At 37.1% G+C, this 16,688-nt stretch overlaps 1 protein-coding gene across 6 annotated transcripts in view; it reads right to left on the reverse strand.

The window, feature by feature from the left end:
- RNF111 (ring finger protein 111) overlaps positions 1 to 16,688 on the reverse strand; it is a 51,918-nt gene that overhangs the window by 24,602 nt on the left and 10,628 nt on the right. For all 6 annotated transcript variants that reach the window (XM_063346012.1, XM_063346010.1, XM_063346014.1 and 3 more), the window contains exons 2-4: positions 15,614 to 16,506; positions 4,193 to 4,319; positions 83 to 246 (exon numbers count right to left, since the gene is read on the reverse strand). In XM_063346012.1, the coding sequence (XP_063202082.1) occupies positions 83 to 246; positions 4,193 to 4,319; positions 15,614 to 16,487 (1,165 nt within the window). In that variant the 5' untranslated portion in view covers positions 16,488 to 16,506. The remainder of the gene's footprint in view (positions 1 to 82; positions 247 to 4,192; positions 4,320 to 15,613; positions 16,507 to 16,688) is intronic.

Consider the following 16,688-nt stretch of genomic DNA (forward strand, 5'->3'; position numbering starts at 1 on the left):
GCTGTATTATAACTGATGCAATTACTTCCACTCCCCTTACACTGATCATCCTGCTTCTGAAAAAGCAAGAGATGCATCTTACCATCTTCATCCACCGTGAGGTCCACCACCTCCGCTGCATTCTGCCTCAGCGGCTGGATGACTGTGGAAACCCTACTGCGGTTCCGCTGTTCTTGAGGTCGTGCAGCATGAGAAGTAGAGCTTTGTCCCCAGTGTGATCTTGTGTGTCCAAGCGTGGAACGAGACCTTAAAAAAAGGTAACACCTTAAGCATTGACCTCAATTTTGCCATTATTAAATTCTTCTCCTCACTGTTTGAGAAGCTATTTGAAGTATTTTTAAAATATTATTAGAAGAGCATTTTGTTATATTGAAATCCCCCACTACTCTGCATTGACTAGATGTGTACTTACAAACATTACTGCAGCCTTTACCAGATAATATAATGGCAAATACCCAACAGGTAGCATTTAAATGGCTTTAAACCACACTCCTATGAAACGCACAGGTAACTTATAAAAAATTCACCGTGAAACCCTACAGCCACAGTCAGGCAGCAGTTATACCTGATGTTATTTTTTAACTTTGTTAATAGTAAATGAAAAGTCTCCAAATTCTATACTACTCCTATGCAGTCTGAAACAGTAGATCTATGAATGGTGACAGAAGCGTAAAGAAAATAAAAATTTGTAAACATTAAGTTCTTTTGCCTGTTAACTTGTGACAGAATATTTTCAGAGGATAATTTCTACACTTTACTTTAAATTTCTAAAGTGTCCTAAAAGTGCAAAGTGTCTGGACTCTCCTCTCTTGAATATTATTCCCACCCCACCCCCCCCAAGAATGAACACAGCTTTGTGTAACACTTAGTTAAACTTTAAAGAAACTTGGCTTGAGGAGAGGAAATCATAAGCCTGTATCCATATCTAAGGAAAGGGATGGTTTTATCTCTGTAGTGTAACACTTAGCACCCATTCTATTCAATTTAGTCATACAAACCCAAGCACTAAAAACAATGATGCTTTGGAGTTTAAGTTGAGAAGATACTGTCTTTAATGAAGGGAAGCTTATTATTTTTTTTTCATAGTATTGTATTTACCAGTTCACTCTAAAAAAACCCTTTGACTCTCCAGTATTTCTATAAATCAAGTGGCTCTTATTTTCCAATTTGGGAAAACAATGTACTCACACTTCAGAAATTCGGAAGAAGAAAATGTGAAGAAAAGGGAATGACTTCACTAAAAACAAACAAAACCCACTGCACAAATCACCACGGAGCTCGGGCCACATTTCTGTTCTGCCTGTGCGCCCTTCACCCCCATCTGTGTAACTCACTAACCCAGATCAGTACATTTTCCTGCAGTGCAAAAAGCATGCTTGCTGCAGTCTTCTCAATTGGCTTACACTTTAATTCCACTTCAGTAGTCACTGGAATTTAAAGACTGGGTCGGTTCAAAAAGGCACATAAAGTTTGCATTTACATAACGTCCAAATTGATTTGTGAGTGCTTTGTGTGTGTCCTACTAACACCCCAGAATGAAATTTACCTCCCAAGCCCCTTTCAAAACTTTACTATCACTGCCTGGTGACACACAGTGCACTTTGGTAATACAAGGAGAGGTCTCACCTCCTCCTCCATCTGCCCTCCCCTCCAGGTAACTAAGAGGTGAGGTTCATGGGAGCACCTCAGGTGTGGGAGTGAAGGAGAGGAGAAATCAGCTGCGGAAGGGTATGCAGGACTCCCAGTTTTTACTTCCCTTACAGGGAATCCAGCTTCATATCATAACCAGTGCAGTACCTACTACATCTGTATTGTTTGTTTTTTAGTGCAAGCTGTAAATTTAGCAGTAAGAAATTTCTTTGGGTTTCTTCTTGCACAAAAGAACAAGCAGACAACATGACAAAGCATCAAACTAGAGAAATGAGGCCTAGCATACAACTGTACAGCAAGCTAATAATCTTCAAGAGTTTTTGAATCAGGTATGGATTACAACCAAAGACGGGGGTGGAAACAAAGGACTACTGAATTGGAAAAGTCTTAAAAGTTAGAGGTCTGGGTCTTTATTTCCTTGTTATGATTAAATAGCACATTATTCTGAATTACTAATGAATACATTAGCTATATGGTACTGTGTACATTCAGTCTGTGGCTGAGTCCACGTGATTTCAAGATGACTAGGTTAGTCCTCCTCAGAAGTACGTATGACCAAACTGTTTAGTCCACTTAATGCTAAGACAACTCTCAACCAGATCTTACTAGCTTTTTCTTAATCAGAAAAGGACCATCAGTGAAGGCTTTATAGCATTTTGGTAGATACTGTCCATCTCATCCTCCTTGCTATGACTCCAGCTGCTACACTGCTGCTTGAGACTGCAGTTTCTTTTCCATTAAAGATTTACTTTCCCTATGCTTTGCAAGTGGCCATATCTTGATAGAAAAGGGAGGAGGAGGAACAATAATCATCACTGCATAACAATTTCTTGATAGAATATGGCACACTGGACAAAGTGAAGGCCATGGAGGAAGAAACTAACACATGGAGTCCTGTACACAATTTTCTCAAACCTGAGCCTGTGCGCAACACAAGAAAGAGTGACAAATTTCTATATGCACACGACCAAATAAGGAGTCAACATCCTACCAACTGCATCTCACCAGTGACCACTCACAAACAAGTAGGAAAGTATTAGCATCTTGATTTCGCAAGGCAAATAAAAATCAGATAAATATTTAACAGGGCAAAAATTTAAATTCACCAGAAAGAGCCCCTGGCTCAATGAGGGGCGGGGTGTGGGGGTGTGTTTGCTGCCATCATTTTGGCTGTAGCATTGCAGAAGGTAAAGGAAGAAAGCAGTAACTTTTTCAAATCTTTTTTAGCTACTACACAAAAGATTTTTTTATTGATGCTAGGAAGACAGAAAGCTATTTATTTTTTAAAAGCATCTTATCTGTCTTTAATAATGTTTGAATTAATGTTCTATAAGCACAATCACTGTCATCTAGCCTAATTTTCTACCCTTTGAAGCTTTCCATGCAAGTTATAAGAGGCTAAAGCATTAACTTGATCTAGTTCAAGTCTTTTCAATCGTACATGTTGTTTCATAAGTTTAGATTACTATTCTCAAATACATTCATGTAGATAAATTAACTATTTCTAGAAACATGTTTCTAATCACGTGAAGACAGCATCTGTTGATTCTGCAGCTTTCGTTTTCTTTTAGAGAAGGAAATACAAAGAAACATACTGCTGAAGAAATTAATTTTTAAAGTGTTGATTTTCTCTCTCATCTCATCGATTTGGGCTACATATTTTTGTGAGTATGAAATCCTTTGTGTGTAAGAGTTCAACAAAAAATTTAGTTAGTTCCAAGCCTTCATGAAATCTACATTATGCACACATTTGTCTTAAACATAAAGTTGGTTTGTTCAATATGGTATTTTTTCCAATAGAAGTGATTTTTTGCAGGAAAACTTGTCTGTTACTTTAAATTTAAAATCGCATTAGTGAAAGCACTATGATGACAAAGAGATGGAATGTTTTCATAACTTACTGCCTATTGTTCCTTTGTCATTATTTTATAAAAATCGGATAGCAATTCTTCATATTCTACAATTTTTGTCTTCATGTTCACAAATATGAAGACATACATAATAAACAGCCATCTCCAACTGTCCCATGCATGTGATAATTTCAAGTTTTTTTATTGAAGGAACTCCACTTTAATAGATTCTGAAAAATCTGACAAACATGGAACAAAACTTGCAGAGAGGCATGGAAGAACGGGAAAGCATACACAGCAGCAGCTTCAAAGAAGTAGGATGCTTTCCTGAGAAATGCTCAGATAATCCCTAGATAGTCAGCTCAGCCTATACTTGCTTTCTTCTAGGATCTCAGCTTTGCTTCCCCAAAATTCTGCCTATCAGTCACACTAACTGCAACCACCTCAACGATTCCAGATGAATTGAACTAAGCAAAGCTGTGGTTTAGGGTTTTTTGTTTCCTTCTTTATTTGGGGGTTTGAGTTGTTGCTGTTTGGGTTTTTGTTGTTGTTGTTTTAAATCAAAAATGCATACTATGCATCCTGGTTAGAATTTCTGCGACATTACCTTATGGGCTTTTAACGACACAGAGCCCCATGACAAACTTGAAGTCAAGCAAAAACGTATTAACACAAAGAGTTGCAGGTCTCACCTGTAGCTTTCACCAACTGTGACAATCTCCACTTCACTATCTGTTGAGGTAACATTTATTTCTTCATTAGCAGTGACCTGGGGAGTGGAGGATGCTTCAATCACCACAACGTCTTCATCAATACTTCCTGATAAGGAAAAGGGAAGAAGAAAGTTTGTATACTTAATCTATCTCAGGAGCTGTCATTATAACAGACTATTTTTTCCTATACATGTAAGTAGAGAATTTCATGGCGTATGCCAAAATCTTAGGTGCAACTGTGAAATATATTTGACCTAATTATTAAGGGTAGCAATTCTGCTGTAAATATTGAAGTGAAAAAAGGAAGGAGAAAGAAGATTGGGAGCGGGGGGAAGATATGCAAGCTTACACTCTACTGTGTATTGGAAGCAATTACAGTGAATTTTATTAGATGTAACACCAATGAAATTCAGTCATTTAATATAAAACCAAAATAAATGTTCAAACTACCAAAACAGTGGTGGTTTGTTATCAATAATAGCTTTGGGGTTTTTTTATGTTTTTGTAGGCATTAAAGTCTCAAGGCTAAACAGTTGCAACAGGAGAAAAACGATGCACCAAGTAATGTATGTTATTTATTTCTACAACAAAATGAAGATCACAAATCCATTGGTGTTTAAAAACATCTTTATATCTACATTTTCAGTGGCATTCACAATCGTAGACTAGACAGAGAAAGTTAAAAAGAAACTATCAACGGTAAAAAACAACCACCAAAACCCCACAAAATCAATTTAGAGACAGGTTTTGATAGGAAACAATTTCCACTTCAGGAAGAATAATTGAAGTTCCAGCCTAATACCCAGACACATGGAACCACTTCTCTACAGCTGTAACACTGACAGTGGCAAGCCTGAGCTGTCTACAATACTTAATTGAGCTATGGATTATTTATTCACTCTAGTAATACCACTGATCACAAAAGAACTTACTGAATAAATAAGCTAGATGGTTTAGAAATAGCAAACTACCATTGTGAGATTTGCAAATTTCTTCAAGAAAATTGCTTGAAGAATTTGGTCTCATTCAAGTCAATACTTACATCCTGTACAGACTGACTGTTCTCAGTTGCTCCACCCAATGACACGGCAGGACAGATTATTCCCCCCACTCACGTCCCCAGGTATCAACAATTTTATATTTTTAAAAAACAAGTTGCATTACTTATTTTCCAATGGCCTTTGTGTCTGGTCATACTTATCCCAGAGAGACTGATGCTGGAAGATGGAAAGAGCGATGCTTCCAAATACTGGTATTCACCAAATTCTCACGATTGGAAGCAATATGTGACAAAACTAATTCTCACAACTTGCATGAAAATTTTGGGAAAAACTGAAAAAGTTACAGTGTCTAAAAATCAAAGTCCCATGCTAAAATTGAAAATACAGAGAGGCCAATTACTCAAAGTGAAATAAAGGCAGCTAAAGCCATCATCACATTCAGAAGATTGTAAATGTCATGCTTTTGACATCTTGCAAATCATGGGCAAATAAGCAACACCTTCCTTACCCAAACTGTCTCAGCTGCTTCTCGGACAAAACCAGCTAGCCAAGCGGCTAGTGAAAGGTCAGTTAGAAAAACAAACAAACATTTTTCCTCCTATCTCTGTGCTTCTAAACATGCACTTCTCTGAATTACAGTAAGTTGGAGCACTCCTGGGACTCCACATGTCCTCGGACTCAGTATTTATTGAAATTTATGACAGGTGCAAAAGCAGGAAGATTTAGGCTTAAGTATGATCCCATTCTGAAAATAAACAGCACCTCCTTGAGGACAAAATCATATGCTGTGTAATTCCAGTGTGCATCTACCTAAATTCTGACACAAGTGCATCTCAGGAAAACCAAAGGGAATTCTCAACTGAATACCTACACCATTCAGATACTCACCTTTGTCACAGTTTGAGCGTTCATTTTACTTAATCCTTTTTTTTAAGCAAATCTTTAGTCAAGGTGTAATTTGACAGACTACACAAGTCAGACTGTTACTGGATGAACAGTTTTATGACTTTCAAAATAATAAAGAAAATCTTTAGGAAAATAGTCAAAGTAGGATACAGCGTAGACATAGTTCAACTGTATGCTATTTCCTACTGCTCATGCTTTCTAATAGCACCCTCTCAAGTCAAAAGCACAAACTGATTGGGTTTTCATCCCATGAAGCGCTTTCCTATACAAGGAGCCAATAGCACATACTTTCTTCAAAATGAAGCAGGAAAACAACTCCTCTAAACTATGTAAATATTTGTAAGGCACTTAGAATATATTACTAGGAAAAAACTATGAACATAAGATATGATCATACACAACTTTTTACACCATTTTAAATGAAAAGAGCTATGAAGTGAGTTCTGTTAGAAGCACACCAAGGGGAAAAGTACATGTATGTGAACTTTGCGTATATTAAGAACATTGCAGTAGTTTGGAGAACAGTACATAAAAATTAGACAAATTGTCCAATACAAACTGGTTTCATTACATTTATCCAAACAACAAAAAGTCAGCTGAATAGCAAAACTTCAGTAACATAAGCAACACTGAAGTAAAGTTCATAATCCTCATGGAGTAGCTCTTCCGAAGTCACACACTAGCCACAGAGCTGGTAGTACTAAGTGGTATGAAAACCCCATCTGTCATTGTCAACAGGATTTACTGTTTCTTCTTTGCCTCTCCTCATACATTGCTACAAGGAAGAGAACACAGGTTTTGAAACATCACAAACAAAACCACACCAGTTTATTCTGATTTAGACAAGCTGCTACAAAGCAGAGCAAAGGACAGTGTTAAAACAAAGAAAAGTCTCTGAAATAATGTCCAAATGATGTCTCGGGGGACAGCCTCCTTGACAGGCCAGCAGGAATACAGTGTGCCTGCAGCACACTATCAGCAGCACAGCCATCAAGGGGAGCCCCCTGAAATTTCAGCAAGCCCATGTGTAAGGGATTTATCCTAGCATTACAGCATCACATTTACAAGGCAATTAAGAAGACTGCACCGAGTAAAGAACTAGTGAAATTTAAGATGCCTTTTTGAATGTTATGTAGTATCAAAGCCGGGGGCGGGGAGGTGGAAGCGCTCTGCCAAATGCACTTAAAATTCAAGTCTGCTGGTTTGAACTACTCCAAGCTTAATCCTAGCAAAGCCATGATGTTTTGCAGTTCCAGATAATGTAACTTTGCAAGCTAAGTTAGTGTCTGAAGGTGAACTTTGTTGGTGTGTCAGTCAGAGTAGTTCAAGATGGCTGATTTGAATTTTAAGAGCGCACAACCCTGTAAAGCAGAAGGAAACTTTCTTTAGTGAAATGACTGACATGTAGAAATAAAACAAATGGATTTTCAAAGGTTTTGCTATATTGTTTCTAAAAATATTTGCTCAAGAGAATTTTGAGGCACTCGCATGCCTCAAATATTTACCACATATGTAACTCTGAGGAGCCATCTGGTGAATCCAAAGCTAGACATTAGCAGCAAACAGCTGAACATATCTTTAAGATGTCTACATCTTTAGATCTACATGGGAATATACTCTGTATATATACACACAACTGTAAAGCAAATTTCTTAGGAAGGGCATAAAACCAACAGAATTTGATATTTCAGTATAATGTACTGCACAATTTACAAAAACATACCAACAGCCAAGGAAAAAACCCACAACAAAACAAACAAAAAATCCAAATCCAGAAATATACCAAATGACAACATACTTGCACATCTTTCTCAGTATTACGTTACACCCTGTGTTCCACTACACAGGATGTTTTTATATAGTCCATCATGACAAGGAATACTTCATTTACTTGCATTTATGCACGTACCAGTCACTGACCAGTCATCTTCTGTCTGGAATGAACTTCAAGCAAATTTGACCTTACTTGAAGTATAAATATGAATACCTTACTCATCGATGTATCATCTAAATGATTGACCCTGTAAGAGAAGAGCTAAATCTGTATAATGAGAGCATTACTACACTAGTCCTACACTCCTTGAAGGTAATGTCCCTTCAAGGAGAAGAGTCACTGGATTGTCGGCAGCAAAATCGTTGTGCAGATCTACAAGAGGTATTTTGTACTATTTTCAGCTTAATACCTACAGCTATAAAACAAACAGAAAATTATTCTCCTCCAAGTATACACGACTTCTCTCTGTCATCTTCTGAACAACAAAACACAGCAAGAAATTATACTCCAGTTGTTTGTGACTAAATTAGCCTTTGGGCTACCACTGAAAGACTCATTCTACATTTTAAATGAGCTGGTTAAAAACAAAACTTCTACTGAAATTTACATCAAGAATTTTATTAGTTTACCATGATTTTTTTTTCCCCTACTCATGTCCACAAATAACATTCTATAATGCAACATATTATAGGGCAAACCACCAAATTTTAGTTTGCAGGTTTTGCATATCCCAACAGTTCAGACCTATCAAAAGCAGTTAGTAATTAGATTTTGTACATGACTAGTAATCAGTAATAATTAGTAACTTCTTTACAGAAGCTTCTCTCCTCTCTTTTTAAAGTCTGTTTTATGACAGAAACCTAGTGCTCAGCCAACCTAGAAGCAGGGATAAACTACACTGGCCTGAATCCAAATTTGAACGTGCTCAAAATGATAATCATCCCTTAAAAAAAGCAACACCCCCTTCACCAGGCCCTATATCAAAAAGACAGTAAATCTGTCAGATTGAAGTACTTTATTAAGCAGAATAACTTTTAAAATAATATAATATTGTGTAATCCAATATTTAGCTCAGTAAATGAGGATATCTTTTCCCCAGAAAGTTGTAAGATTATTTCAGAACTATAACTGCTAGGTGCTGTTGACAGACCCCATGCAGTTCTGGGAAGCAAGTTTTAGAATCAGATACTTTAATAATCCAGAAGTTACAAGCAAGAGAATAAGCTTTGCACAGTATAACGTGTATAATACATAAAATTATTCCCTGTGTATAATATATATAATTATACTATTACTTAACTCTGAAGGATCATGGCATAGCTCAGCGATTAATCAATCACAATCAACAACAGTACCCCACCAAGGACATAAATGACACTGGTATAACATCCGAATTTATGTTTGGCTGATTGCTGTCCTTCCTGGAGTGCATTTTACATCTATTTTGCAATTAATATGGGGTCTAACTAGTTTAAATATTACATGTAAGACAGTGAAGGAGTTTTACAATACCTAATTTCAAATGAGGCAGTCTAACCAAGCCATAAGTGAAAACAGAAGAGATTTAAAATAAGCAGTCAAGTTCCAGTGACGAGATGACTTATTTGGAGCTCCAAGCTTTCACTGGATCGGACCAAGGGCTTGCTGAGGCCCACGTTCTCTCCACCAGCTGCAGCAGGCAAAACTATGTGGTCAGAGTAGAAAATCCAGGCTACAATCTGTAACTGAAACCTCTCACACTACACAGCATCCATGATGATGCTACAGATGTCAGAGAGCACTTTCTTGTCTATTCACTGCTTGTGGACAGCTGTCAGTAAGTGTGTCCAATCCCTTTTTGAACTTGCTGGTACTAAGTGCCTCTACAGCACCCTGTGCTGGTGAGTTCAAGAGAATTACCTGGATAGTAACTCAGCTTGAAATGGATAAAATAATAATATCCTACTAGCACTAACGAGTACTCCTTCAATTTCAAACTTCTTGAACTAGGTGTGACCGGTTCCCCCTGCTCACGACCCTGGTAATATGGCTAGCATAACACCATTTTATGAGGCAAGCAGCCATTCTCTGTGACTGAGCAGGTCACGTATTCATTCCCTTTCCCCTCATTCTCAGGCTCTGAAGGTCCTGTGAACCAAGTAGACAAACCAAACAGATTTCTTCTTCCCCTCCCTATCAGCGTCAAGATTCGTGGGCGCCAGGCTGATTACTCCCTTCCCTGCCAGCCTTGAAGGTCCCAGGCAGCCGGCCAGCCAGGTGTTGTTGATGACCCCGGCAAAGAACAGGGAAGCGTAACAGCACACAGAGCACTGTCCATAAAAGCGAGCACTTACAAGTCCTAAGCGGGAACCTGGACCAGAACTGCTGCTGGACAGGGAGACCCACAACCCCTCCATGGCCAGGAACAATGCCACCATCGTCTGCGTCTTCCCAGGATTGAGTGAGTGACTCCTATTCTTTTATATATTTTTCAAGTCTATATTATGATTGTTATACTGACACAACAAACCAAATATTAAAATTTGACCTGATCTGCAGAGGGCCCAGGTGATTAGATATAAGTTAAGTTGTATTATAAATACTGTATTACAGTGCTTATAGATCATACTGTATTGATTTTATATTGTAGTACCTGATTGTACTATATTGAAGTGATCCTGTGCCATTCTATTAATAAATTCTGTGCTATACTAATCATATCCTGCTACGAAAATAAAGCTTTAATTGTAACTAAGATTTAGCTATCATCATTCCGTCAAGGATCCCTAAAAGAACCTGCCTGCCCCCTTAGCGTTGGGTGACACTAGGTTAGAAGATGACAGTTTTTCTGTATCTGAGACTTATTTGGAATATACTTTCAAATAGCTGTCCATGATGGAAGACATTTTCAAAAACATAGAAACTGCTTAGGAGTCTGCACCCTGGTGAAAAAAGACAGTCAACAACAAAAATTTAGGGCATCTTGTCCAACTGTGAGCCATGCTAACACAGGCTAATCCAAAACGCTACTGACTTCTTAAGCAAGCACATAAATCTTAGTCCTATCAGCGATGCTACAGCAAGCCAATTCGAGAAATAGCATCTTTTCAGCACAGAAAGCTGCAACAGCTACAGGGAAGTACTGAAGTGAATTCCATGCTAACTTTTATTACTGTTGCTATTTAAAGCTCCAATTCACAGCAGATAGATATAGCAACGATGGTTAATGTGGACTGCTCACAAAGCCAGGTGCTTCTTTCCTCGCCAGTTCCCAGTTTTTCCCCAACCCCTTTCTAGTAAGGGGCATTGAGATAAAAGCTCTGAATTATGAGCTGCATCGTTACTGTGAGAAAAGGAGTGCATGCTGTAGTTTTGGGAGGGATTAAGTAACTGAAAAATAATGAACTCTAAAAACAACAGGCAGCTTATTTCCACTTAATACATGTTTATCTTGAACCTGTTAAAATAATCTGAACATGAAATGGCATATGTTTAACATTTTCACCATCTTCTGGATTTTAAAATATCAGATATTTATATTCAACATTTTTGTGAGACAGAGAACAAATATGTTAGAGGAATCGAGAGGACAGTAGTGAATAAACTCTGTCTTATCGTTCTAAGCAGTTTTAAACAAAAACTAGAGCAGCTTCTCATCAGCATTATATTCTAAGGAAAGAGGCAAAGCCTGTCTAGCACTAGCTGCTGAAAAATATAAAGTAAGGTCAGACCCTGAAGGGATTTTAAGTGCTACTAGTTGAACAATTTATGACAATGCAAAATTCTACCTAGCGTTTTTTAATAACAACACTTTCACATTTCCCAGGGTTCAGCTTTACTGCCTAATCAGAGTATGTGAGGCTAAAAACTTGTTCCAATTTTAGCTTTTGCTAGATTACCCTCCACAGCTTGGTTGTCTCCAAATGGTACTCCCAGCCCTTTAAATCCAAGCTGAAAATCAAATACTGAAAACTGAATCCAAGCTGAAAATCAGAAAATTTGCATTACAACATTACAGAGATCCAATTACAGTAAAAGCTGAAATTTTGCCACCTTTGACAAGGGAAGTCAAGAGAGGATTATCTCTATAGGTGTGTGTATACAGGTCCTCTGAGGGTTAGATAAAGTTTCAGAGCTACCTAAACAAAACACAGAATCAAAATTTGCATTTCACAGCAAAAATGTTGCTGCTTGCAGTTATTTTAACTGTAAGCTCAATATTTCATTAAAGCCAACTGATCAACATTCAGATTAGAATATATACCCCTGAAAGCACTTGCACCTCCAACAGTAACTGCATCGTTAAACTACACATAGTTGTTTTTACATTGTCCTTATGCCCCCATCTCTCCTCTGTTTACTAACTGAGCTTCATCTGGTCATCCCAGATTTAGCTGAGAACAAATGCCTTTTATGGTAAACAGTTGGTAAAACAATATAATCTATTCCCAGGTGTCAGGAGTGTGTACTTGTCCAATACTCTCCCATTCCCAAAGCACAAAGTTCCACCAGAGGAACATCTGAAGCCCCAATAGAAAAGGAAAAGGAGGAAAAACCCTATATAGTGTTGTTTGGAGTTTTTTTGTAAAGGTTTTGTAAAAGGTTTTGTTAGCAAAGACCAAACAGAACACCCACAAACATCTCCATTCATATAATCTTCCAAAAATAGCCAAGTTAGTTTTATTAACTAGAAGAACTAATCTACTAAACACTTAATTGGTTAAAGAGTTCTGTTACTTTAATTTCTCCCAATAATCAGAAAGAAACATTTCCCAGAACAGTATACACTAATTAAATTTACTGGTTCTTTAAATGCACTGTATCTTTAGATAAACATCAATATTCAAAGCAAAGAAATATTTTGTGACATACCCCTAATACAAATTGCTATCAAGTAGGCTACTTGACTAATCCTGCCACTTTGATGCCTGCTTATTAAAAAAAAAAAAAATAATCAATTACCATGTCTTTTTAAGTTGTATTTTCTTTTCTGATTATTATTATTCTCCACCATTCTTAAGTCTATCCTCCAGGACTTTTACATATATGCTGCAAGCCTCATATTCTTAGCCCTTCAGTATATTCCATATTTTCAGCAGATGTATACGTAAGCTTCACATGCCAATCTAGAGCAAAAAAATTCTTCCCCAACATTAAGAGGCTAGTGTAGCATTACTAGCACTACAACCCTTTCCTCATATAGAAGCACTATCATGCTTGCTCACTATACAGAGAAGCTGCATAGCTATTTTTCCAGCTGGCCCCATTTCTGTCCCAATTAACTCAACAACTAGAAATGCCTTATATAACAGCAGAAAGCTACAGAAAGTGTTAATCACACTTTTATCTTACAAAAAATAGGACACTTTTATGCAGGAAGTCTGCTCAACTTCCCATTTTCTCTGCAATGTAAATAAAATGTTCAAAAACTTCCCCATACTACATATTTCCACTGGAAAAACCCCCATAGTATTCACATACTGTAAGCTAGAATTACTTCTCAGCTCACTGCAATAGTTAGCCCTGAAGTACAGCCACCATGATACACATTCTTTAAAGCATACCTTATTTCGGTTACAACTGATGGCAGTATTTCAATCTAAAATTACATTGGTGCAGAGCTAATAGATTTTTCATTCATGACATGAGAATAAACAATTTCATAAGTTAAGTGTGCTTTTTCAAGTAGTATAAAAATTAAGCCATTGGACAATGCATTTACTTTCCCACATAACTAAAGGAAACAAATTGCAAGTTCAAGTCTTCCTACCATCAAAATAACACCACACTGAATCACTGAGTTACCGGAAGTTACCCAAAGAGCTTAAATATTCACTGATCATTATATCAATTTTTAAAGAGAACTCTCTCCAAAAAGATTCTTTTGAAATGCCTATGGAAAGCCTCACTATGGAAATACTTGGTCTACACTTCAAAGGAATTCAAAGCACAGAAGTGGTATTAATTGAATTTGTGTTAAAAAAAGGCAGTAGGTTTTAACAGTTCAAGTAGACTAAAAAAAAAATAATAATTGAAAATTCTCTCTTTAAATACATTTATCGTGGTTAGAAAGAGATGATCACCTAAGAAGCTATAACCTACATTTTCTCATCCATGCCAATTTCACCATTGCATGGTGCTCTATGTGCAAAGAGAGTTGTTAATGGTACTACCTCATTTCACAGTTACATGAAAATCCATCCTCTCTGAAAGCGAGAAGAAACTATTAACTTGAAAACAGAAGTATTAACACAGTCGTTTCCCAAATTGTTTTTTTTAACATGAATGTATGCATATCCCCATATTTTAAATATTTATAAATCATACCCTTCAATATGCTTGACCATGCATGTCAAATGTAACTTTTTCAGGCTTAAAAGACTACATTTCTGTCCCCACAAATACACATTAAGATAATTAAGGCTGTGCAATAGCTTTTTGTTTCAGAGTTATTTATGCAGCCCTAGAAATGCATAGTAACATTTTTGCATTACAAATTTTACTTCTGGTATTTAAACAGTACATTAAATAACAACACACAAATTATTTCCTGCTACGATGGGTAACAAGCAATAATCTAGTCTTTAGTACTCTGGTTCTGTTCAAGCATAAATCCTGCCCTAACATGAACATAACACAACTTTATTTTTTAAACCTGTTTTTGTATTTTCAATCATTTTTTTCTTAGCAGAATGATCAGCAAAGTCTGAGATACTGTTTCACTTTGTAGACCACATTTGTCACTAGGCAAAAAACATGGTTCCACCAATTAACACAATGCCATGGTCTATGTAACTACTTCACCATGCTCTCTAAAAAGCTGAAATGATAAACAGAAGGCACAACTACAACACTGTGAACATTACTGGTCCCAGTCTTGGATCTGCTTTTCAATTGGCAAATTTAAGATGGAAGGAAGTCTGAGAAAATTGGTAGATGGAAAAAAACCTCACCACCCCGCAAAAAAAACCCAAACAAAATCAACAAACAAGCCACCCCAAAACATCCACCTCAAAAAATCCCACTCCAAACATTCAAGCATACCCTCAAATACTGTGTCAAGACCTACTAGAGAAACATCTGTGTAAAACAACTGCAAGGTTACTGCATTGAGTTTATCTAGGTAAAACATTTGGCATATATACACAATACTTTGCCTTCCACAACTTCAGGCCTTAGAAATCTCTCCTATTATTGCAATACTAAAGCTACCTTCAACTGAATCCTATTTCAGGTTCTTGTCACAATGACCAGTTTTATTTTTTTCTTCTCTTTTTTTTTTTTTAAAGTTGTCAAGTGCAGTTAATTATGTACAGCAATATTTGTACATTCTGAAACCAGACAGAACTGTTATTCCCACAGCCAGTTAACAAAACTGTAATAGCTAAAATTTTTAACACAAGTCAACAGCCAAAAAAAATAATGCATGAACTCCACATCATGTGACTAATCAGATTCAGCAGCCTTCCAGTATATTGTTTAGAAACCGTTAACTTTACCATTTACTTTAAAGTTAAAGATTATAGATTTGTTGTAATTTTACTGGAAGCTCTGAATACACTTTTCCCATCAAGAATTTACGGTGTAATGTTAACGTTACTTGCAGTAAGTCTATTTGTAGTATAACTTATATAAAAAAAAAACCCAACACAAAAACAATTCCTCCAAAGCACTCAAAAAAGGCACATTGTACATGATGAAAGCTCATTAACAAAAAGTACTTCAGGGATTGAGTTTTACCTGAAGGAACAGCTGTACTGTTCTGGTGGTTTTCACCAGGCGACACAAATAAATCTTCCTCCCCTTCAGTAGATGAACTGGAAGAAGATTCACTACTGAGATCATTCTCACTGGAACTGCTAGAGCTGGGTAGTAAAGCATATTTTCTTCGAGCCAACACTTCCCGCTTTTTCCTCTGCATCAAAATTCGTTCTTTTTGGTTCTGCGTCCGCTGTGATGAACTTGTTTTCACAAATCTCTTCCTATATGGAAGTCTTCTCAAAGAATTGTTGTGAAAACAGGGCCTTTTCATCAGTAATCCAGGTACAGAGTCTGCCTCAGTCCGAGGCCATTTGTGTGACCTCGCACTATGAGTTCTACTCGTAGTATTCAACACTGCCTGAGGGTGTCTTACAGGGGCATCTTTTTCTTCATCAGATGTTACTGTGTCAGAGTCTCCAAAATGTAGGCTAGACGAAGGCGAAGAGATACAGTCACTAAAAGAAGAATCGTTGTCCTCACTCTGTGTTTCTAGATGCTGTCTTAATCCTAAGATTCCTTGGTTTTCTTTATCAGGACAATTTTGAGTATACGAAGGACCAGCCTGCTGGCTCTTGCGTTTTTTTCTGACAATACTTTTGTCTTGGTCTGTACGGTTGCCATTCATGTCCTTCTGCTTTTGAGAATCACCACATAAGTGAGAGAACTCATTCCCTACTTTACTGGCAATCATCTCAACTTCTGCAGTGAAGCTTTTGGCTGCCCCAATAGGCTCAGGGTTCAAGAGGATCCCCTTCAGACTCTCCTGTCTCTTTGGTGCATCAGAAGGAACTTCACTCTTCATATCCGCTTTTAGAGTATAAACTATATTACATTCAGGAGTCCATTTAGACATGGAAAGTTTTAAGAAAGGCCTAGAAATAAAAATAGATATGCATCAAGAAAAAGAAACATCAGCTTTTTCAAGAGCAAAACTGAAAAGAGAAAAGCCATTTCCTGCTAAGACTAAACCCCGTGGGAAAAGCAAAACAGCAGTAACTGAACTACAACTGTTTCATGATATGAATAGTACTGCTTGACAACATAATTTTGAATT

Source organism: Chroicocephalus ridibundus, chromosome 9, assembly GCF_963924245.1.
Source record: "Chroicocephalus ridibundus chromosome 9, bChrRid1.1, whole genome shotgun sequence".
In the NCBI taxonomy this organism is placed as follows: Eukaryota; Metazoa; Chordata; class Aves; order Charadriiformes; family Laridae; genus Chroicocephalus; species Chroicocephalus ridibundus.